At 43.7% G+C, this 24400-nt stretch overlaps 1 protein-coding gene across 1 annotated transcript in view; it reads left to right on the forward strand.

Moving 5' to 3' along the window:
* The window catches only part of UTP20 (UTP20 small subunit processome component), a 128256-nt gene that overhangs the window by 22604 nt on the left and 81252 nt on the right, over window positions 1-24400 (forward strand). The window contains exons 13-21 of the mRNA XM_075209252.1: window positions 6180-6317; window positions 7921-8009; window positions 8986-9091; window positions 10281-10431; window positions 11006-11068; window positions 11148-11303; window positions 11538-11614; window positions 17705-17784; window positions 19032-19275. Coding sequence (XP_075065353.1) covers window positions 6180-6317; window positions 7921-8009; window positions 8986-9091; window positions 10281-10431; window positions 11006-11068; window positions 11148-11303; window positions 11538-11614; window positions 17705-17784; window positions 19032-19275 — 1104 coding nt within the window. The remainder of the gene's footprint in view (window positions 1-6179; window positions 6318-7920; window positions 8010-8985; window positions 9092-10280; window positions 10432-11005; window positions 11069-11147; window positions 11304-11537; window positions 11615-17704; window positions 17785-19031; window positions 19276-24400) is intronic.

Raw genomic sequence — 24400 nt, forward strand, 5'->3', positions numbered from 1 at the left:
AATAGCGGGAACTCTGTCCCTCTTCACCTTCTTTAGCACCCGCGCTATCATTGGAATGGGCGGGAAAATGTACACCATCCGGTGCTGCCAAGGGGCCGACATGGCATCTACTATTTCTGCCGCTGGGTCTCGAGCTCTTGCGTCGTAGCGCGGCACCTGATGGTTCAGACTGGACGCCATCAGGTCTATCTCCGGACGGCCCCACCGCTCCACCAGTAGAGAGAATACCTGACTGTTTAGAGCCCATTCCCCGGGATGAAGGGTATGTCTGCTGAGGAAGTCTGCTTCCCAATTCTTCAGCCCTGGAATGTGGATGGCTGACATCTTGGGGACCTGATGTTCTGCCAACGCTAATATGCGTCTGGCCTCTCGCATGGCAGCCGTGCTGCGAGTGCCCCCCTGATGATCTATGTACGCTACCGTGGTGGCGTTGTCGGACTGAATCTGAAGAGGCTTTCCTCTTAGAAATTCCTGGGCTCCTATCAGAGTATTGTACACTGCTCTGAGCTCTAGAACATTTATAGGAAGAGTGGCTTCCTGAGGGGACCATAGACCTCAGGGTTCCCCCCCCCCACCCCAACAGACTGGCGTCTGTTGTGACTAGGGTCCAAGACCAGGTCTGAAAGGACTGGCCTCTCTCCAAGTTGGATTGGAACGTCCACAAGACAAGGGACAGCCTTGTGGCCGTGGACAGACGAATAATCTGTTTGTCTAAATTCCTCTGAGACCCTGACCACTTTCGCAAGATCTCTGCCTGAAGTGGACGGGAGTAATACTGCGCAAAAGGAACTGCCTCGAATACCGAGACCATTGTCTCCAGAAGCTTCATGCAACTGAGAACCGAGACTCTCTTTTCCATTAGCATGGCTCTGGTCCTTTTCTGCAAAGCTAAGACTGTTTCTGCTGGAAGATAAACTCTCAGAGACTGAGTATCGAAAAACAGACCCAAGAAGCGCATCTGCTGAGTTGGCACCAGCGATGACCTTGGTAAATTCAACACCCAGCCGTGACTCTGAAGAAACTGCATAACAGTCTAAATCTGTTGGGATAGAGGACCACAGACGGTGCCTTCAACAGAAGGTCGTCTAGGTAAGGGATAATTGTTATGCCCTTCTGGCGCAATAGACTGGCCATGACTGTCATGATCTTGGTAAAGACTCTGGGGGCGGTAGCCAGGCCGAAGGGGAGTGCCCTGAACTGAAAATGCGCCCTTCCTACTGCGAACCAAAGGAGACTCTGGTGTCCCTCCCAGATCGGTAAATGTAGGTAGGCATCTTTGATGTCTAATGATGCCAAAAACTCCCCTTTTTCTATCCCTGCTATCAGAGCGTAGGGATTCCATGCGAAATTTGTGAATCTTCAGCTGCTTGTTTAGAGACCGAAGATTCCGGATGGGCCGGAAGGATGCATCTGGCTTTGGCACCAGAAAGAGGTTTGAATAAAAACCTTTCCCCCTTTCTAGAGGAGGAACCTGAACTATTACCTGTGCAGTAAGGAGCTTTTGAATGGCTTCCTGAAGTGCAACACGTCTGAGGGGAGAGGAGTGACGAAGAATCTGTGAGGAGGGGAGTGGGCTAGATCTATGACATAGCCCTGGGACACAATTCCTCGAACCCAGAGATCCGTCGTGGATTTCCACCACTGATCCCTGAATTGAAGTAGCCGTGCCCCCACCTGATGCTCCCCCTGAAGAACTATGTCACGTGGAGGGCTTGTCTGCTGGACGAGCAAAACCTCTCCTAGTTGTACCTCTACCTCCTCTTCTTCTATTAGCTGATGGTCTAGACGCTGAGGAATGTCCTCTATTAAAGGTACCTCCTCCTCGGGAACAAAACGCTGAAAGGAACATAATATACCCTGACGGGGTCTGTTTGAAACCGTGGGTAGAGCAGAACTCTTTCCTCCCGTGGTCTCCTGAATAACCCTTTCGAGCTCCGCCCCGAATAGAGTTAATCCGTCAAAGGGTAAATTCTCCAAAGCTCTCTTAGAGTCTGCGTCCACTGACCAAGTCCATAACCATAGGTTACGACGAGCTGTTACAATAAGAGCAGAGGCCTTAGCATTTATAGAAACTGCATCCATGGCAGCGTTCGCTACATACTCCGAAGTTTCTAGTACATGTTCAGCTAGATTTACTAGCTCTGTACGCTGAGTGTTATCTCTAAGGCCCTTAATCAAAGCCTTCATCCATAACTGCACCGCCTTGTTAGCCCAGGCTACAGCCATATTAGGTCTAAACAAACTTCCCACAGCGGTATAAGCTGAGCGAAGAGCCAGATCACACTTCTTATCAGTGTAATCCTTAAGGGTTATCCGCTCTTGGACAAGGATAGCCGAAGATGAAGCTAAACGGGCTACCGGAGTGTCCACCCTAGGCAAAGTCTCCCACTCGTGGAGACTGAGTCAGAAACATAGAGAGCCTCCCCTTCCGGGTCTATATCTACCTCACCTTCCTCTGCTGAGGAGAGATCAGAGAGCTGATCTCTGTCCAGACCTGCATCAGTAATAGCTCTTACCCCTCTGGGAAATGGATACTAGCCTATCTTCCCTGTGGGTAGACCCAGCCTGTGATGTGGAAGCATTCTCGTCAGACTGGCTGCCTGCAAGTGTAAGTGGGGTAGTGTTGTCACGTACCTCTGTTACCCGCAGCATCACGTCAGTTTCTCCACAGCCAAAGACAAGGATTGCATCCAGGGCGATTCTACCACTGCAGAAGACCCCTCCTGGGCTGAGTTGTCTCGCCTCTGAGCTTCCGCAGTACAAGCTGCGCAAAGGGCGTTTCGGTCTGTGTGGCCAACAGAAAGTTTTGTGTTACATTTTGCACAGGTATAATACATTGCAGAAGGCACAGAGTGACCCTTGCTTTTTAGCTGTCCCCTTCTCAGCCATTGTCCTGCTTCTTAAAATAATTATTAAAAGAAATGCAGACAAAATGAGACTACAGAAATAGAAGTCTCCTGTGCTAGGAAGTCTCTATAAAATAAGAGCACCACTCCAATATCAAAGGGGTGTACAATACTGTCTGTGAAAATTCCTTTTCCTGAAATAACTCACAAGACAAATATAAACATATAAAACACCTCCAGACAACACTCCTCTAGTCACACAAGCCTGAAATCTGTACACAGTTAAGGCTATCACTGGAGGAGAGGCAAGCCGAGAGTTCCAGGGCAGCGCTGCACGATTTCAACCAGAGGCTATTACTCACCACCACGCGGAAAGAACAGAGGAAGGAAGTTACCTTAATACTCCTCCCCTTCCTGGCGCTGCCTGCTCTGCTTCCTCCGCTCTCACTGGCCCCATCCACGAATGGCCGCCTAGGAGTGCCCGGCGCGCGCTGTCAGAAGTGCCCAGTACAGCGCGCGATCTTCCTGCAGCCAACTCACCTCTCCCGAGTGTGAGCGCTGCTTAAATGTCCCCCAAAATGCTCGTTATCTGCGAGGAGAGCGGGGACCTGCCGGCAAGCTGTCCGCGGCAAGGGAGGAGAGGCTGATACAGCATCCTCCCCTGTCGCTACTTTTCAGTGCATCTAAGCAGTGACTTTCCTCTGATTATTTCTATTGGCCCAATAAAACTAATGCCGGCAGATGTGCTGGTAATGTGAGCGCGAAGATTCACTTACCTGCGCTAGGATCCAGAGTGAGCAGAGCTGAGTCCTACTCACTCTGCTGGGTCTTGTCTGGGATCCTGCGCTGCACCTAAAAGGGAATAAAAATAAAAACATGTAACCCTAAAAACTATAAACAGAGTATAGGCAGGAGCCTATACTCTAGTGACCTTGACTCTCCAGTCACTTACAAAAAACTGAGGATCTCTCTGGAGAGGAGCGGCATAACAGGGGAGGAGTCCAAAGACTTAGCAGTTAAAGTGACAAGACTCCTGAGCCCACTACTATACCCCAATGTCTCGCAGTGCCCCCCAATGGCAGGGAAGAGAAAGAAAACATGATTCTTCAGACCAAGCCACCTTCTTCCATTGCTCCTTGGTCCAGTTCTGGCACTCACGTGCCTATTGTAGATGCTTTCGATGGTGGACACTGGTCAGCATGGGCACAGCCCTTTATGCAGCAAGCTGCGATGCACTGTGTGTTCTGACACCTTTCTATTATAGCCACCATTAACTTTTTCAGCATTTTGTGCTACAGTAACTTTTCTGTGGGATTGAACCAGGCAGACTAGCCTTTGCTCCCCATGTGCATCCTTGGGTGCACATGACCCTGTCGCCAGTTCACCGCTTGTCTTTCCTTGGACCACGTTTAGTAGGGACTAACTACTGCAGACTGAGAACAACCAACAAGACCTTTTTTTTTTGGAGCTGTGTCCCAGTCGTCTACGCATCACAATTTGGCCATTGTCAAAGTTGATCAGATCCTTACGCTTGCCCATTCTTCCTGCTTTCAACCCATCAACTTCAAGAACTGACTAGTCACATGCTGCCTATATCCCACCTCTTGACAGGTGCCATTGTAATGAAGCTAATCAATGTTATTCACTTCACTTGTCAGTGGTTTTCATGTTTTGACTGATCGGTGTATATTCTTATACGTTTAGTTTTTATAAAAGTGTTGCACGCAGGAAAATAGGTATGAACCGCATGGTGGACATTTGTTTAGACTATACCAGTGCTCCAGGAAGTGTCTTAATGCATTTTTACAGGCATATAGTTTCAGAGGTGGAGTGTTGGAACACAGAGGTTTAAGTGGGCAATGCAGGTGTAAAGAAATTAATTGGCGGATACATGAAAATATATTTGTAGGTAGAGATACATGAAGTAATATAGAAGGCAGTGGCTGAGCAGAGAGGCTTGATAAGGGGATGTACGTGTGCCATATTTAGTCTCTTATGTCCGACAGACACCGTGGTTACTATGGCATTCTCTTCACTTCTGCATAATAACCACAGCGTCTTTCAGATATGACAAGCTACCACGGTAGGCTGGAGCTTTGAAGGCAAGTAATTCCTTCTTTTTGGTAGCTGCCTCTGACAGATGAGTCAGTAAAATTTAATCTAGGGTGGCGATACGCTTCAAGGCATCCATACATGCAACACTCTTGTGCATGTGTGTTTTAATGGATATTTTGAATGAAAGGTTTATACACAAATTAAAATCTAAATTTCTCTTTCCTACCATTGTGGGACACTGCAAGACGTTGGGGTATAGTAGTGGGTCTAGGAGTTTATACACTTATCTAACTTCTATTAACTTCTTTGATCTTCACTCTCTTCCCCTACTATGCTCCTCCTCTCCTGTAGATACCTCAGTTTTTTCCACAAGACTCTTTGGGGCACATTTATCAATATCGGAAAAAAATTAAAAATGGTTTTCAATACTTATCACATTGAAAAGGATTGAACTATTTCTCAAATTTTACCAACACAGGAACAGCAGTTCCGATAAACTGCTGTTCCCGCGAAAAAGATTTTTTTACTTACCACTCGATCTTTGTAATGCGATCCTGGGTGGCTTCTTCGTTCCTCTTGCCTCCAGGCATCCGAACAGCAGTGACCCGAAGGACCTGAGTCATGTGACTGCTGCACATGCGCTGTAAAGCTCTGCTCTTTGGAGCAGAGCTTTACAGTGCTGAAAACAATCAGAAATAGTAATGTACGCCAGCCTGAGCTGGCGTACATTACCACAAGTGTAAAAGTTTTTACAAAAGTTAATAAATTGCGGTACATAGCAGTACCCATAGACATCTACGGGGACTGCTATGTATTTAGAAGAAAAATGCAAAGCAGCAGATATCTATATCATCTGCTGCGATGCACCAATAAGAAATTTGAAGAGAGAGAGCAATCTTTGGGAGCTTAGTTATACCCTTTGCGTGTTGTCTTAGATTTTTGGACCTTCAGTTCCTGCTTATGCTTGCAGTGATGTAATATTATGCCAACTATGTTAGTCCCCTCTTCTGCAACTGTGGAACTGGCCCCAAGAGGTTGGGAGAGGTTATTAAAAGGAACAGGAACTAACGCAAGGTAGATAAGTGCAAGGAAATAAAAAAAAAAATAATTTAGTGTCCGTAATAATGAGGCACAAAGGAGTTTTAAGAGCTGGTGAGTCAGTTCCATTTCTAAAGAAGAGAAAATAGCTTAAAATGGTAGCGAGATGGAAAATGTTATTTGAAAAAGTTATGCAATTTTTTGGTTGCTTCTATATTTTGTATTTTCTTTTTCTGTTAGAGTAAAGTTGAAAAGCAGTGACAGCCAGAGATCTCCAGTACTGGACTATGTATTATCTTTCGTTCAACAGACACCAGGTCAGGACGTACATGAGCTGTCACATTGTTGGGCTGCACTTCTTGTTCTGCCTCACATAAGGTAATTATACATATAATCTGGGAACCGCGGGAACGTTAGGAACAATTATTTGCATTTCCCTGAAATTAAGATATTTTACAGGTCATTTAATGCAAGAGTGGAATTTGATATGTCATCTATATTAAATTGTAACCATTGCCTACACACAGCAGAGGTAGCTATTTTGCAGGAGTTCATCACAGTTGAACAGTTTATCAGCTCATTAATAACAAGAGTCCTCACTGAGTTGTGAAGCACAAAGTATCTCATGTGTTAGTGATGTCACCAGTTACTAATACATTGATTCAGCATCTAAAATAATGGTCTCCACTGGTATACTTTCAATGAAATGAAATGTATCGCTTATAAAATGTTACTCCTGTCCTGAACTGCACATCAGTGGAGGATAGGAGCTTTGTATTTTGAAGTATAATGCAGCTCCTGCCGCTGAACATAATTGACAGTCTTACCAAGCTGACTCCCACACTTTACCATCTCTTGCTCAAACATAAAGGGTTTATTCACACCTTTGTCCACTGTTAATATGCTTTTCAGGTTCTAATCAGTGCCTGAATTAAAATAGGGTGAATGGATTTTTAAAGCATTGTTCCCACCATTGCATTCTAAAATTTTAATTGCCAGAATAGTGTAGTATTATTATAGTATTGCTAAAAGTTACACACATCAAAAGCATGTGGACCACATTCTAAAAATGTTTTCAAAGTGCAAGCATTTGTTTTTATGCGTTTTACCCATTTTTCCACCGCATGAGCCTAGAATCAAATTCTATCCAGATTGAAATTCCCTAAATGTTACCTTGAGAACATTTTACAGCAGTGTGATTAACAAACAAATATACTTCCACCATCCTATCCATTCCTTGTTCACCATCAGGCACTGAAGAATGAAAAAAAATCTAAACTGAAATTGTGTTTTCTCTTTGATCCTATCTGGGGAACACTGCTACCATGGGGTTGTGCGAGGGGAGGAGGAGTTTGGCACTTAACCAGTTAACTCTGTTAATGTATGCTGCCGACAAACCCCTCCCCTCTGCAACCCCCCTGCAGCCTTCAGTTTAAGCATAAAGCACCAAGTAAGGTGAGTCAACCAACCAAAGACCAAACAGCAGAAGAGCAGAAAGGAGGGAACGCAGTCTCCTCCAGATGGAATCGGAGAAACGGAATTATCGTCAGAATAAAAATCCTCTTATCTCTTTCATCCAATCTGAGGGACACTGCTACCATGGGGTCTTTCTAAAGCAGCCACCTTAAGGGAGGGACTGCTTTGACAGCTCGGCACGTAGAGCACTACGGCCAAAACTGGTAAAATTTAGTAAAGGTATGGACCGAAGACCAGGTGGCTGCTCTGCATAACTGGTCCACTGAGGCCCCATTTTGCGCAGCCCAAGACTCCCCCCACAGAACGGGTAGAATGTGCAACAATACGATCTGGCACAGGGCGGTTAGCATGGTAGTAGTGTCCCCCAGATGGAATCAGAAAAACGGATTTATCGTGAGTATAAAAATCCTCTTTTTTGCCATGTATTTTAGGCATTTCTTCTAAGTATTGGGTTTTAATTATTTCTCAATACTTTTTTTTTTTTTTTTTTCCTCTCTTTCCTCAGGCCATTGGAGAAGGACAGAATCTGGCCGATTTTATCATGCTTTATAGACACAATTTTTTCTTTAATACACCAAACAAAATTCACTCAGGGTAAGTTACAAAGAGCAGTAGGTAATACTATAAATATTGTTCAATTAAGTTCTCCTGTACATCAATATTTTTTTTTTTCCTATAGTCTCATCACATACTAGTGAAAAGGTTTTTCATTTGGTCATATTTGCCATTTAATCTGTTGTTCCAGGTGGAACCAGGTTCTTTTGGGTTCTGAGAGTTAATGACTCTTTTTTTCGCTAATAATATAAACAAAGAGAATACTTAGCTGCCAATAGATGTCTTCAGCAAATATGTGCAGTCATCGATCATTCCAGGGCCCCATCTTTCTGATAAGAAAGCTAGAAGAAACAAACTGGGAAAAAAAACTTGACACCCCTGCAGTGGGTCAGATTGTTACCCAGAAGGCAAGGGTCCCGTAAATCACATTTTAAGGTATAATCGTGATTTTCAGATTCCCTGTTGGTACAATACTGTTAAGAAACCTGCACATGTGCAGTAAGCAAATGAGACAACGCCCTGGCAAGATATGTGATATGTGGAGATGTCTCTGGTTTTGCTTTGGTTATATAACTATTTCGCAGTAAAACATGAAAGATCAAAACAACAAAATGGAATTCAGCAGCCATTTTTATAGACCTGCCACATCTGTATTATGTCATTCAGTACAGGGTCCAGCTTATTCAGTAATATTTTCTGTTTGTATATATGTTTTATACATACGTTTTTATGTCCATACACAAGTATGGCCCATTTTATTTTCAACCTCTTAAAGCTACGTATGGATGGTTTATTGGTGTATATTTTTTGGCTACTGTACGTACTAACTGCACATCAATGAACATACTTTGCTTTTATTATGATTAAAGTAACTTAAACCTTGTTCTCTGTTCTATTGTGCTTGTGTTGTTAAATATATGGTACATAGGCATGTTCATGAATTGATAGACAGTAGATTTGGCGGGGGTGCTTTAGTTACCTGCACATTGGCTTATGTCTTTTTCCCTTCCATCAGGAGTCCTGTGTATAGCCTGCCAGGCTGTGAGTACCCTCCTTAGTTTGGATGACTCTGCTGAAATTCTGAACATACTTCCGGTGGAACGAGTGAAGAGTTTGTTACTGTAAGTTACAAGCAGTAAAGTGGACACAGTTAAACTGATGCCAAGACATTTATGTTGTCTCTATACAGTTAATCATGTTTGTAATTTTTTCCCAAAAATAGTTTATCATGTTTGATCAATGGGACTATATACATTTTATCATTTAAAAAGACTTTTGGTGAATGAGTCTGTGACACTTTGTAATGTAGTAAGAAAAAAAACCTAAAAAACCTGCATGATCACTGCATCTCGTTATTCAGGCATTTACACATACAGGGGCAGATTCTATTTACTGCGCGCTTTATTACCATTTATATGGTAAAAAGTAACTGTTACATTTGCTCGCACCTCTGTGGGGTAGTACTTTCACTAAAAAAATTGCCGCTTAGTGTCTCGTGGCCGTTCCAGGACACTATGCGGCAATGTTTTTTAGAATTGAATCTGCCCCACAAACATTCATACAGAGAGCAAAACATCCATTTTTTACTTTTAATAAATTAAATTACAGCCAATCCACATGTTGTGGGAAGGCGTAATCTTGAGGCATGTCAGTATGGAGTGGTATATTCTGTAGGTCAAAACAGTGATTCCAATCTAGCTTATGCAGATAAAGTATCCCCGGCCCACTGGATAACATCAGTCCTAATATTGAATATAATAGTAGACCAGTGTCTAGGTATGTTGCATAATTTTAATTTGCATCATGTAGGTGCACACATTAAAATGTTAAACATTGAGTTGCCCTGTGCATTAGAATAGATTACTAAACACTGTATGGAAAATATATAGCTGAGTTAAACTTATGAGTAGAGCGAAGAGAGGCATATCCATAATTGTTGTTTACCATTCAAAATCATAAAGTCAGCCTGCTCTTTACCTACTCCTTACTATTACAACTTCACCTGATCATATTTTGGAAAGAAAAATCATGTATAGTTTGTGGAATAACCAGTTATAGTTATTTTCACTTTTTGAACATTTTGATAAAGCTATTACATAGAATAAATGTAAAAAATATGTATTTTAATTGTGCTGCATTGCTTTCTTGTCATCTAGACAGCCTTCCGCTGTTAATAAACTGTCTAGAATAATGCAAAGCTGTGGTTTATATGTGATGTTATTTGCCTGTTTCTGATCTTCATGTACTGTGAATTGTGGTGCAGTTCTGTGAATGGCATTTGGCTAACATGTACCACTGGTTTTCTTTCAGAACTGTCCATTCTGATCCGTGTGTATTGCTCCTGGCTGACCTTTACTTCACTAGATTAGTTTTCTGTGGGTGTCAAGAGCAACTTTCTCATGACATACGAATGGAGATTTTTTGCAAGTTGCAATATAATATATCAGCCAACTCGTCAAAGGTATCTTAATGCTAAATAAACTTGGAAATATTTTGAATTGATGATGGTCTCCTTTTAGGGCCCTCTATTTTTCCACAATTGTTATGTTATCTATTGGATGAGATACCGTCTAGAACATCCCTGCATGGCCAGGGAACCTTACCATCTAGAACATCCCTGCATGGCCAGGGAACCTTACCATCTAGAACATCCCTGCATGGCCAGGGAACCTTCCCATCTAGAACATCCCTGCATGGCCAGGGAACCTTCCCATCTAGAACATCCCTGCATGGCCAGGGAACCTTACCATCTAGAACATCCCTGCATGGCCAGGGAACCTTACCATCTAGAACATCCCTGCATGGCCAGGGAACCTTACCATCTAGAACATCCCTGCATGGCCAGGGAACCTTACCATCTAGAACATCCCTGCATGGCCAGGGAACCTTACCATCTAGAACATCCCTGCATGGCCAGGGAACCTTCCCATCTAGAACATCCCTGCATGGCCAGGGTGCTCACTAATTAAGGTTGAAGTGACTGTTCATAGTGCATAAGACTTTATTAAACGTTTACCCCTTATTGTCTTATTTAGGTGCGTCTCTTAACTATACGGATTTTAAATCATTTTTGTATTCAGACATCATCAAGTTTAGAGGTGAGTAAATATATTAGCAGCACTATAAAAGCTGAATGATCATAAAAGGACGTCTAATCAGTATTTGCCTGATTTCTAGGAAACCAAAGAAGGAGAAATTTTGTCTGTGTTTTCAATACTCTTGCAATCTGAACTTGTACCTGCGACTGTCCATGAATATCGAGAGAAACTGCTTCATCTTAGGAAATTGAGGCATGATCTTGTACAAGCAGCAGTAAAGGAACATTTTCAAGAGGTTTGTATGATTGTTTTTTGTGTGCTTTGAAAATATTAATTGGTTTGCTATGACGTCAGTCCTACCCACTTTAAATATGTTTATCTACGGTCGGGTGAAATGTGCATTCCCATATGTTTGTAGAAGACTATTTAATTTATTAACATGATGTAAAACTGACTTCTCTGTAGGAATGAATGCAGTGCATTGTGTATAAAATCCAGTACTAATTGTTCTCTTTTATTTATATTATAGATACCATTGAGATATTTACTGGCAATGCTATATGTTAACTTCAGTCCTCTGTGGGATCCAGTAATTGAGCTTATTGTGTGAGTAAATATATAATCATTCTGAATTTTCTTTAAGTGGAAAATTGAATTTGGAACACAACAAATACATCAACCATTTGTGAATTAATTTATTTGCGGTTAAAAAAATGTAGGCATAAAAATAAAGTAGATTTGCCTTGAGCTGTTGTTTTTTTACTAAACTATAATATCTGAACCCTGACCTAATCTATACCGGCAGGCCTTGTTTTAAAGATTTCTCTTTGTGATAACATGTGGAATAATTATTGATCAAGTAAATTAGATAAGTTCACTTGTGCACGATTAGGGAAATCCACAAAACATGGTCTGTTGGTGGGTAGCTAAAGAAAGGGTTGAAAAACTATATTTGTGCACGGACAGGTAAAAGAAGAATTTTACTCGCCATAATATCGATTTCTCTTACTCTATTGGGGGACACTGCGAGACATTGGGGTATTATATTAGGTGGGGCACTTAACAAACTTGTTTGTTCCCCACACTCCTCCCCTACTATGCCCCTCCTCTCCAGTTCAGACCTCAGTTTTGTATAACCAAGCCAGGAGAGAGGAGAATCAATCTAGAAAATAGCACCAAAGACAGCACTACTTTCAGAGCAAGCAAGGGTGCGCTTTGTCCCCCAATGGTGTAAGAGAAATCTATTTTACGGTGAGTAAAAATCTTCTTTTCTTTTTTCTCTTTCCTACCATTGGGGGACACTGCGAGACATTGGGGACATACAGTACTGACATTAGGAGGGTGTGGAAATAACGGAGGTGGCGGGAGATGAGTAGGTGAAGCACCGGGAGGAAAAAATGGCGTTGGGGGCTTGATGAAATTATTCACTTCTGAAGGAGACTGTTCGGTAACCACCTGGATTTTGCTTTGGAACGACTGCACGCAATACCTTGCGTCCAAAACTCGCATCGGCAGATGGAGAACCATACAACCAAGAAACTCTGCAGAAGATGTGAACGTTGCCACCCTGGACAACTGCACCACCAAAGTACCCTGACATGCCATTCAAGGAGCGACAACCACCTTGGAAAGAGATTTAAGACCCCCTGAACAGGTTGAGGGACACGAACAGAATACAACAGAAAGATGGGAGCGATGTAGCGGACAAGAGACCGTTTGAAATCCACACCAAACGCTGTAACTCAGACCAATTAGAATGGCTGAGGATGGTGCCCTACGGGCAGTATTCAAGGTATCAACCAGCCCTCTGCAAAAAACCTCTGGCCCTAAAATTAGGATTTGCAACGCCACAAAGCAAGCTAGACAATATAAAAAGTGGCTGCAGAGGCCCCTAAATTCTAAGATCTGGCCGCACTGGTAGGTGGAAGGGAGGCGCGCCACCAGCCGCCGAATGTATGAGAACCATGTTCCCTGAGAAGAAAAGGAGGGACCACCAGGTGGGCTGAAAGGCGCTCCCTCCCAGAAAGTCTTTAGCACCCACGAGAACATGGGACAGGGAACAGACAGGTACACCAGTAGAAAATTGCAGGGAAGCATCCTGGCATCGGAGAATTCTATCTGAGTGTCTTTTGATTTCGAGCAGTAAAGGCTGATATAAATAATGAATACGGACGGCCTGGGGGCTAAGTCTGGAGTGTTCTATGGATTCGCCAGGATTTGAAAAGACGTCTCCGTGGAGAGACCATTCTCCCTGGTTAACCCTATTGCCTGCTGAGACTCTTGGCCTTCAATTTATACACATCGAAATAAAATTGTCAATAGTATGGGAACATAACGCACTCTGGCCCCGTGTTCCCTCTAGATGCTAAAGATATACAACAGCTGTGGCAATATCTGACTGAATGTCTAGAGGTTTCTTGATTAGGAACTGCTGGGCCCTTGTGGCCTGTCAGCTCCAAATGTGAACGAACAGTTCTCTTGGGAGAACCAAAAAGACACTGGAAACTTCAGAATCCTATTAATACACCTCAACTTATCAGACTAACGCCTGTCATGACCTAGGATCAAGTCCTGGTGACTGACTGACTGACCTCACTACTGACTGTTCTGACTAACCACCACGAGAAGGATATACGAGTGGGTTAGGACAGAGTGGTGATTTGTATTTACAATAGCATGGGAACCATACGCTTTCTGGAGAATCTCCCCCTGGGGATGTCTGGAATGGATCGTGCAAACGTTACTGCCTAGAGAACATTGGTACCCTGGTTTCCACAAACTTTCATACTTCTGAAAAGAGAAACTACTTTCCGCGCCAGGAGCATCCTGGTCCTGCGCCAAAGTGAGAAGGGCTTGTCCTCCGGTAGGAAGACCCTGAGGGTTACTATATAGAGGATGAGGCCTAAGAAACGTATTTGCTGTGGTAGAATGAGTGTGGACCTGGGAAGGTTCCGAAACCAGCTGCGCTTCCAGAAACTGGATGGAGCTCTGCATCTGAGAGAGTGCAATAATGGAGCCCCGGGAAAGAGGTCATCCAGGCAGGGTATATCGTGACCCGCCGGGAGCACAGTAGCCCTACCCTGACTACCATTACCTCAGAAAATTCTTGAGGCACAGTGTCCAGAACAAAGGTCAGGGCCTTGAGCCGAAACTGAAAATTCTGTACAGCCAAAGCGTAAGAGACACCGGTGCCCCCTACATAATGGTACATGAAAGACCTCTTTGATATCTATTGAGGCCAGGAACTCTCCTTGTTTGCTGTCTGCAATGACTGTGCGTAGTGACTGTATCCGAGACAAGAGAATGCAGGCCTGTCTGTTGAAGGCCTGCAAGTTAAAATGGGCTGGAAGAACCTGTCTGACTGAGGGCCAGGAGGAGGTTGAAAAAAATTACCCCAACCTCTGTGAATGTCATCAGGTCTATAGGTTCCTCACCTAACTGCAAATGTGCATGTACTATTTGTTTCTCTGGAAAGCAAGGAGTGACCATGCCTTGTGGCACCTGACCCCAGAAAAAAGGGGGGGGGGGCGCGAAAGGATTGACACCGTCATTGTCGTGACCTGGTGGAGCTGACGGGAAGAGAGGTACCCCTACCTCCAGTGGCTAATGGATATTACTTGTAATTATGCAAAAGTGAGAGGCTCCGTTCTTGGAACGCAGTCCTGGATGCCTCTGGCTAACTACTCTCCAAAGCTGAATGGCTTTATAGAACAAGCTACGACCCTGTTGGGTCTAAACAAACTGCCTGCCGTCACTAAAGCTGAGTGATGGGCAGGTTACACTTATTGTTAGAGAGATCCCTCGAGAAAAGCATTCTATGAGCACCTGCCCCTGCGTAGGATAGCAGAGTAAGTGAACAGACGAGCAACAGGATTGTCAACCCCAGGGGTTTCTTGCTTATCTATTTATTCTGCCGTGAGAAGAAAAAGAAATGAAAATCTGCCTAGCCTATTAATTGTTTATTTGGCTTTTGCCTAAGGTCAGTCACTATGTCCATAATATGAGGAGATGGTATCCTAAATAGGGCGTGTGTGGATGGAACTGCAGGCTCACGTTCCGCAAAGGATAAAATGTGTCTAACGCTTAATCTGAGATTATCCTCCCTGTGAGTGGCTGTGGAATCTTCAGAAATATAAATGCTTTTGTCTGTAAATGAAGATCCAACTAGCCATCCTTTGGCAAGGAATGAACCTTATCTTGACTGTGAACAACTCTGAAAATCAAAATGATGCTTATCCCTGTGAGATGGTGAGCAAATGTGTCTCTGTCTGGGTGGACTCGGACTAGGATGGAGGCATGTCGCTTCTGTTTTGGACGATGTGCCTGTAACAGATATGATCTGTGTGGGCTGAGTGTGTGTAGAAGCGTGAGAAAAGGGATATTCACGGCCATTATTGAACCATAACATCACCTTAGTGAGTTTGGCCACTGATGCCGCCAGTGGTTTGGTGTGGTGTGGTCTGGCTGCTCCATAACTGCTGACACCTGAGAGGGAGCTCACTGTTCGCAGTGAGCATCTGGGTTTGACTTTTTAAAAGACCATATAAAAATTACATTTGACACATATATAACGCAGTACAGGCATACCAGCCAGTCTGTACCCCTGGAAGATTCCTTTCCAGACACAGTGCAATGCTAGGAACGGTTTAATAAAATAAAAATGTGTTTTATTATTTTGGCACATATATAGTGCAGTACCGATGGGCTAGTAGGTGTCTTACCCCTGGAAGTCCCTTTTTTCATTCTTTTTTTTAAAACCTAGTGCAATGATAGGAAGAGTATCACAGGCAAAACATGTATCTTATCGTTTTAGCACATATATAATGCAGTACAGATGTACTAGTGGGTTTCTTACCCCTGGAAGCTCCATTCTTAGATATAATGCAATGCTAGAAAAAGTGATACAGAATAAATCTGTATGTTATTCTTCTGGAATGTATATAATGTAGTAGAGATGTTCCAGTGGGTTTCTTACTCCTGAAAGTCCCATTGTTAGACATTATGCAATGCTAGGAAAAGTTTTGCAGAATAAATATGTAGCTTATCGTTTTGGCACAGTACAGTACAATGCCGTACAGAGTACCAGCGGGTGTCTGACCGCCGGTAGTCTTATTTATATATATATATATATATATATATATATATAACACCTGTGTCCTAGGATTTATACTCAGTCTGTCTACCAAGTAAATCCTGATTAGCCATTCACCCTCTGAAAGCATTTCTGTCTTTTTAAAGAACAGAATATTCAGGAGGAAACACCCCTTTAACCATTAAAATGGTCCACAAAATACAGAGGTACCTTTAGGAGAGGCCGAGTAGGGAAGCGTGCAGCGCGGTGTGTATAACTGCACCATGTTTAGAAAATGCCTGTCGACTACTGAAGCCCGGCAAATTTGTAGATGAAGGGGGAAGTTCCGCCCCCACACTTCCTCCGTAATGGCCGCCTCCAGCCTATCTATAGTATTGCTGTCGGTTGGCACTAAATGCTAGAGGTATAATATCTAGGTGCCCAGACGTGTAGCTGTGTCTCCGGTTCTGCGGTCGCCTCCTGTGTAGTGCGATCGTGACCTGTGCCCCCTGCTCGTTGCTTAAGTAAAGATGCCGACAATTCAGTCAGGGTTGATGGAGAGGCTATTAACTGCTTCACCCTCGCCCGACCTGTGATCCTTTAGTCACGTCCTGCCGATATGGCAGGCTAAAAATGTAGACCCATTTAGCTCGTTCTGTCTAGGGGCAGAATGCCGGCCTTTGTGCAAGGGGTGAGTGAGCTGGAAGGCTGCTGCTCCCCCTCTGTATGGACCCAGAGGGAAGGAAGCCGACAGGCTATTCACTCTCCTAGGTCTTTTGAGGTCCCTGCGCTCCACCTGAAAAAAGGGAATAAGATAAAAACATGAAAACTAAAACAAACTAAAGTATAGGCAGGAGCCTATACGAAAGTGACCTATCTCCTAGGCCAGTGGTTCCCAAACTGTGCGCCTAGGCTCCTTGGTGGGCCTTGGAGATCTTACAGGGGTGCCTTGGCAAGGGCCAATGGTAAGCAAGGTGGGGGACTACTTGGTAATTATTTTGGCTTTGGGGTGCCTTGAAAATTTTTTGGAAACCCTAAGGGGGGTATTCAATTGTTCGGCTTGACGGCCGAAAAACTTGCGCTCTAAAACTATTACCGTTAATACGGTAAAATTACGCTTAAAAACCGTTCATACGGTAATTTACTCGCTGAATTTCAGCTCGCAGCTCCCTGAGTAATTACCGTACTAATGGTAATAGTTTTAGAGCGCGAGTTTTTCGTCCATCAAGCCGAACAATTGAATACCCCCCTAAGTGTGCCTTGAACTGAAAAAGTTTGAAATCCACTGTCCTAGGCACTTAACAAAAAACTGAGGTCTGAGCTGGAGAGGAGGGGCTTAGTATTGGAGGAGTATAGGGAACAAACAAGCTGGACAACCTAGACTCCTATCCCACCTATTATACCCCAATGTCTCGCAGTGTCCCTCAATGGTAGGAAAGAGAAAAAGATAGATTTGGTTTGCGTTCACATAGGAATGGGAAATGTTCTGTTAATGTTACATCCTGTACTACATGGTTCATCTAGGACAACAAGGAATTGTCAGTAGTCAGTCACTCAGAAAATGTGCAAAACAATCCTTGGCTCTGGTCCTAGAGTGAAAGCCTGACCTTTTGTCTTTTTCACAGTTCTCATGCAAATGAAATGGAAAATAAATCTTTCTGGAAGGTATTCTACGAGCATTTGGAAAAGTCTGCTGATTATGCTGGTAATGTATTACTAAGCACAAATTACCATTTGGATATTAAATATTGGAGAGTTTTTATTAACAAGTGCTGTAATTTTTTTTTTTTTTTTTTAAATCAATTACATTTTTTTTTATTCATTGTCTCAAAAAAGGCACAAAAACACAGAAAACGAAAACAGTATATAAATATATCATAATGCCCATCTCATCAGTAACATTAGCTCAGTTAGGAAAATTCACATACATAGTATGTTTATAACATGATCTACCAGCAAGGTCTAATATACATAACTACACAAAAAGAGAAGAAAAACAAAGCAAAAATCTCACCACACTAGCTTATTATGGATACAAATGATTAATCGGTTAATAGAAATAAAGGAGTTAATATTGCACAGGTCAGGCCATCCAAAAAACCCTCTCCTCCCTTCCTCTAGTGGCAGATTTACACCGGGGTCATCATTGCTCCATACCTGGAAGTAAACCTTTTGGAGCATATTTTATGATATTTCGCTTTTGCTTTCCTACAAGTGTACATTTAACTTTTCGGTGTTACAGAGTAGCATTAACTAGCGATCTCCACTTATGGAATTTCAGTTGACCAGAAGCAAGCCAAGCCCGAGCAATCGCCACTTTTGCCAAGGTCATGAGGTTAAAAATATAAGTGGCTATATATTTGTTAGTAATATCTTCTAAAGAAATGCCATATAAACACACTTATAATAATTCTACAATTTACTATGTTTATAACATAAACATATTACTCTACTTTATTCTAGAAGCTTTTTAGAGACTTGTCTGATGGAGAGTATTTCAAGTGAAAATTCACAGTCCACAATGAATGTGTAGTATTTGAGGAAAGCAATGAGAATGCAAGTTTTCTTCTGCTCAGTTCTTGCTACCGGAACATATTGTCACTCTGAATCAAGGGACTTTTTAAAGAGCTGTTTCAACAGATAACCATTCCCTCAATCTCTCTGTAAAGATTAGTTTTAACACGTCTAGCCAAATCGAAAAATCTGGATGTTCGGTACTCGGGATACATAGCTAGATCCTGTGGACACACAGTCAGGTTATGGTCATCAATATCTGATGGTGGTCAATTTGGGCCCCTAGACACTTCAGTTTGCTGCCAATTAGGTCTAGAAAAACATACCTACCATTCTACTTTGAATCAGAATTGATATATACAGTTTCCCTTTAACTATACATTTTAGTGCTCCGTTTGTAAGAATTTGGTTAAAAACTTGTCCTCTATCCTCATACAGAAAAAGAACTGCAGGATGAACTAAAGGAAGAGCTACAATGCAGCCAGACGCAGGATATTACTGGCTCTCTTGCAGGAGATACTGGAGTCCTATATTGTGACTTCCTGAAACATAGAACAGATATAAATGACAGGACTGATTTCACCAATTTTCGTTTTCTGCTCTGGAAAGCAATGTCACTCTTCCCAGAGAGGGTGGAACCCAGGTCAAGGGAACTTTCCCCCCTTCTCTTGAGATTTATAAGGTAGGTGCATGTGCAATTCATGTTACATTTTAAATTATGCCATGCTTTTCTTTAATGTTTTGAATTCTATGCATGTCACTGAGGTTTTAAAGACCTCCCTAAATTGACCTCACCCCCCAGAATCTCCTGGAGGGGAGAGGAGTACAGTTGGCATGTATGCAGTTGGGCACTAGTGTTCTCCAAACAGACCTTTGATCTGGAGACTGGAAGATTCATATAGATCTTTGGAAATATAGCCTGTCTTTTCTGGTTTGGTGCTGCACCCACATGTGACAAATTCCCACCCAAACTTGTGCAAGTAACATGAAAGCCCAGCTATTGATTATGCAAATTCCATTTTGGGTATTGTAAAATGCATTTCTTACATGCCCCTCTATCTACACTTCTATCATTAGAACGTAATGTTTCTCTTTCATCCAGTCTGGGGGACACTGCTTACCATGGGTTGTGGAGGAGAGCATGGGAGTTGGCCCTAGCTAGTTAACTTTAGCACTGCTGACAGACCTCTCCCCTCTACAATCCCCCTGCCTCTTCCTCTCAGTTTTTTCTAGGTGCCCAAGGAGTTGGGCTGCTATTTTTAATGCTAGTTTTATTTTATTCATTTTTAATTGATTTTTTTCTTAATTAACTTGTAATTTTTATTAAGCATTTCTAAAACTGTATTTGTTTACTGACAAAGTGGGGCTAGTATGGGTAGTATTATTGTACTCTTTACTTGCCAAAATTATGTTTATTTAAAGGGACAAGTGCAACTTTTATTGTAGATTAGTTGATTACTTGTTTTTTCCTCTGTCTCCCTCAAGTCACGGTGTGCTTGGTGATTCTTTCCTTTGTAAAATTTCAGATAAAGGAAAGGGTCCTAGGGCAAAATATTGTACCTGTTCTAGATGTAAGGTTAAATTACCATGTGGCCACAAGGACCCGTTGGCGCTTGCTTTGATTGCGAAGGGGGCCCCCCCCTCTGCGTAAATCCAGCAGACTCTGGCCCCTCTGTCGTAGGAACCGGCCTGAGTGGCTTCTCTAACACAGTCAGTTTCCTCTTTAGCCCAGCTTCTCACTAAACCTACTCAGTTACTGACAAGCTCGAAGCAGCGTTTTCTTCTGTATTGGATAATGCTGTGATACTTTGGGGGTACCTGCTGCGGCTGCTTCTATCGGGACAGCTATAGCAGGCCCTTCTTCTTTCATAGTGGACCAAGACCCTGTCTCGGCAGAACCAGCATGGTCCTCATCATTAATAAAAGGTTTAGACAGGCTAAACCAGTTCTTGAATCCCCATATTTGGGCCCTACTAAAAGAAAGCGGTTTACATCCGCTAATCCTTTACTGTCCCCCTCGGATTCGGAGGGTTTTCTAAAGAAGAAAGGGAAACAAATTTTGATCCTGACCAGGTTCACGTATATGATCAGGAGGTAACCGCCAGATATCAGGGCATTGATGATTTAGTATTAGCGTTGAGGCTGGCCTTGGACCTCCCAGAGTCAGAGGATCCTAGTCCTATAGATAGAAGTCTCTTTAAGAAAGCCAGAAGAAAGGTTATTTGTTTTCCTCCTTTGGTGGAATTGAGAAATATTGCTGTGGAAGCTTGAAAACAACCTGCTAAAAAAACAAACAAAAGTTTTCTATTCCAAAAAAGATTCTCCTCCTTATATTCATTACAGGAAGAGGATCTGGGTCGCTGGGAAGGAATCCCTAAGGGGGATACTCCTGTAGCCCGTTTAGCCCGCCACACTACCCTGCTGGTCCCGGGCACTGCAACTCTGCAGGACACTACTGACCGCAGAATAGAATCTCAGCTTAAGTCTATATTTGTAGCAGCGGGTTCTTCCTTCAGACCCACATTTGCTTCGGCTTGGGTCGCTAGAGACATGGAAGCATGGGCAGAGCAGCTGGCTGAGGCCTTGCAGAATTCAGAATTGCTTCTCTTAGCTTTACATTGGGTATCTTTACGGGGCAGCTCAGAACACAGAGTCTGTGTCTTCCTCTATTCAGGCTTCGGCAATTTTCAGCAACAAGAACCTTGTGGCTGAAATCCTGGGAGACCGATTTGGAATATAAGAAATCCTTAGAAACCATTCTTTTTTTTTTTTTTCAGTATCGGTTTTATTCGAGCCAGAATTAGACAGTATCATTTCTCAGGCAGCGGGTGGCAAAAGCACCTTTTTGCCAGTGAATGTGGGCAGAGCCCGCCCCCTGCGTTTCAGCTCCTTTAGCCAGTCCTTTCGGGGGACCTCCTTTCCTAGGGGCCAGTCATCCAGGGGCAGACAACCAAATCCTAGAGGTTTCTCAGTCAGAGGTAGATCCTCTTTCTCAGCTAGATGTCAGGTCTCCAAGGTTCAGGAGAAGCCTGCATGCTGACTGCAATTATACCCACCAGGAGGTGGCAAGAGTGGGGGAGCGCCTGTCTTTTATTTCTAGAACAGTGGACAGCGTCTTCTCAGGATCTTTGGATTCGGGGCATTATAACGAGGGGGTACAAGATAGATCTCTTGGGTCCTGTTCCACATCGTTTCTTGTAACCCCGCTACCCGAGATTCACAAAGAAGACAGGCAATACAAAATTGTGTCACCTCTCTTCTTCAACAAGCTATTTGCAGGGTCCCAGAAATCCAGAAGGGGAAAAATTTATACAGATTTTTTTCTTGTCAATAAGCCGGACGGTTCCTTTCGACCCATCTTAAATCTAAAGAACTTAAATGTGCACTTAAAAGTGGACAAAATTTCAGATGAAGTCCCTAAGGTCAGAAATAAACGGATTGGAAAGGAATCAGTTTATGGCTTCCATAGACATAAAAGAAGCATACCTCCACGTTCCTATCTGGAGCGGTCATCAGTCTCTAATGAGATTCAGGGTGGGGGCCTCTCACTATCAGTTTCGGGCTCTTCCCTTCGGGGCTCTTCTCGGCTCCAAGGGTTTTCACAAAGATCATGTCGGTAATGGCAGCTTGTCTTCACTCAGGGGGAGTTCAGGTTGTGCCTTACTTAGACGATCTTCTCATAAAATCCACCTCAGAGGTTTGCGTGCAACAGCACTTGTCCCTCACCATAGCTTTCCTCGAGAGCCATGGATGGTTAATAAACTTAAACAAATCATCATGGACATCATACAACAGAAGGTGTTTCTGACAGAAGAGAAAATCAGGTCGGTTCAGAGGATAACATCTCAGGTCTTGTCCTCTCCCAGTCCTTCAATTCACTTGTGCATTCATCTTCTAGGGAAGATGGTGGCCTCCTTCGGGATGACCCCTTTCGGTCGTGCTCATTCCCGGTGTTTTCAGTGGGACCTCTTGACAAAAAGGTCGGGATCCCACCTACATTTGGATCGCCAGAAGTGCTCTGTCTCCGGATGCGAGAAATTCGCTTCGGTGGTGACTGATTCCGGTCACGTGTCGGTGGGCAGGTCTTTTGCTCCATGGTCAGGGATCATAATCGCAACAGACGCCAGCCTGAAAGGTTGGGGGTGCTTGTAGCCTTTCATCTCTGGCTCCAGGGTCTTTGGCAGTCCAGGAGTCCTCCCTATCCTTCAACACGTTAGAGTTGAAGGCAATTCCTTTTGGCTCTTCGGGGGGCCCAAACCTTTCTTCTGGATCATCCAGTCAGAGTTCAGTCCGACAATGCCACTGCTGTGGTATACGTCAAAGGGCTATGAGGAACGAGAAGCACAGGTGCAACGATATTCACTTGGCCTGAACAATATGTTCCAGCAATCTTGGCAGTGTTCATTCTAGGAATAAAGAACTGGGAGGCCAACTACCTCAGTCGCAATGCGATGATGCCAGGGGAAGGATCCTTTCATCTAGAACCTGTTCAGAGGTGGGGTCTACCGGATATAGATCTCATGGCCTCCAGACACAACAAAAAGGTTCCCAGGTTTGGCGCAGGGGCAAGGAACCCTTGGCAGTAGCAGCGGACGTAATGACCATGTCGGGGGACTTCAGGTTGAGATATCTGGTACCCCCAATTCCCATGATTCCTCGAGTACTCAGACGAGTGAGGCAGGGAGTTCTGCTGGTAATTCTGATAGCACCTGCACGGCTGTGGCGAGCGTGGTACGCGGACATAATCTCTATGACGGTAAGGCGAGAGCATCGTCTCACGTCGCGAGACGATCTTCTCCTTCAAGGTCCTTTTCGTCACCGGGATTTACCGCGGCTGAATTTAATGGCATGGCTGTTGAAGCCAGGCTCTTTAGGGCTAGGGGTTTCTCTCCCCGTGTAGTAAATCCTCTGCTACGAACTCGTAAGCCTGTTTCGGCTCACATCTATCATCGCATTTGGCGAGCCTATATCAGATGGAGTGAAAATAGGTCTTGTCATACGTCCTCTTTTTGTCTTTTCCGACTTCTGGCTTTTCTTCAGTATGATCTTGAGGCAGTTCTCTGCTTAGGTTCCTTTAAGGTATAGGTATCTGCCCTTTCAGTTTCCTTCCACCTGAAGTTAGCGGATATGTCAGACATCAGGACGTTTCTTCAGGGGGTCTTACAGATCCAGCCTCCTTACACAGTGTCTCCTACAGCACCTTGGGATCTTAACCTGGTGCTTGATATGCTTACAGGGTCTTCTTTTGAACCCTTACTTTCGGCATATTTTAGGTCTCTGACCTGAAAGGTGGTGTTTCTCTAAGCTATTGCATCCGCTTCTAGAGTTTCAGATTTGGGAGCTCTGTCCTGTCGACAACCATAATTGGTGTTCCACGAGGACAGAGTGGTATTAAGAACTCTCCCTTTTGTTCCGAAGGGTGTTGAGCCTTTCATTTGAACCACGAAATTGTGGTTCCATCTTTCGGACAGCTTCTCCATCTGATCAGGTGTATATGGAGAAATTAGATGTTTGTTAGGGCTCTCCGCATTTATGTTAAGAGAGCTTTCCAAAATTCGGAGTACCGATTTTCTGTTTGTCCTTTAATGATTCTCATAAGAGGCTGGCCAGCCTCTAAGCAGTGAATTGCTAGATGGATTAGGGTAACAATTACAACAGGCTATATCGCGGCTAACCGTCCTATGCTAGAGAGACTTGTGGCCCATTCCACCCGACCGGTGGGGGCGTCTTGGGCAGCGAGAAATTGGGCTTCTGCGGACTAACTGTGCAGAACAGCCACCTTATCTTCTGTCCATACTTTTACAAAA

The sequence above is a fragment of the Mixophyes fleayi genome, chromosome 4 (genome assembly GCF_038048845.1).
Source record: "Mixophyes fleayi isolate aMixFle1 chromosome 4, aMixFle1.hap1, whole genome shotgun sequence".
Taxonomy (NCBI): domain Eukaryota; kingdom Metazoa; phylum Chordata; class Amphibia; order Anura; family Limnodynastidae; genus Mixophyes; species Mixophyes fleayi.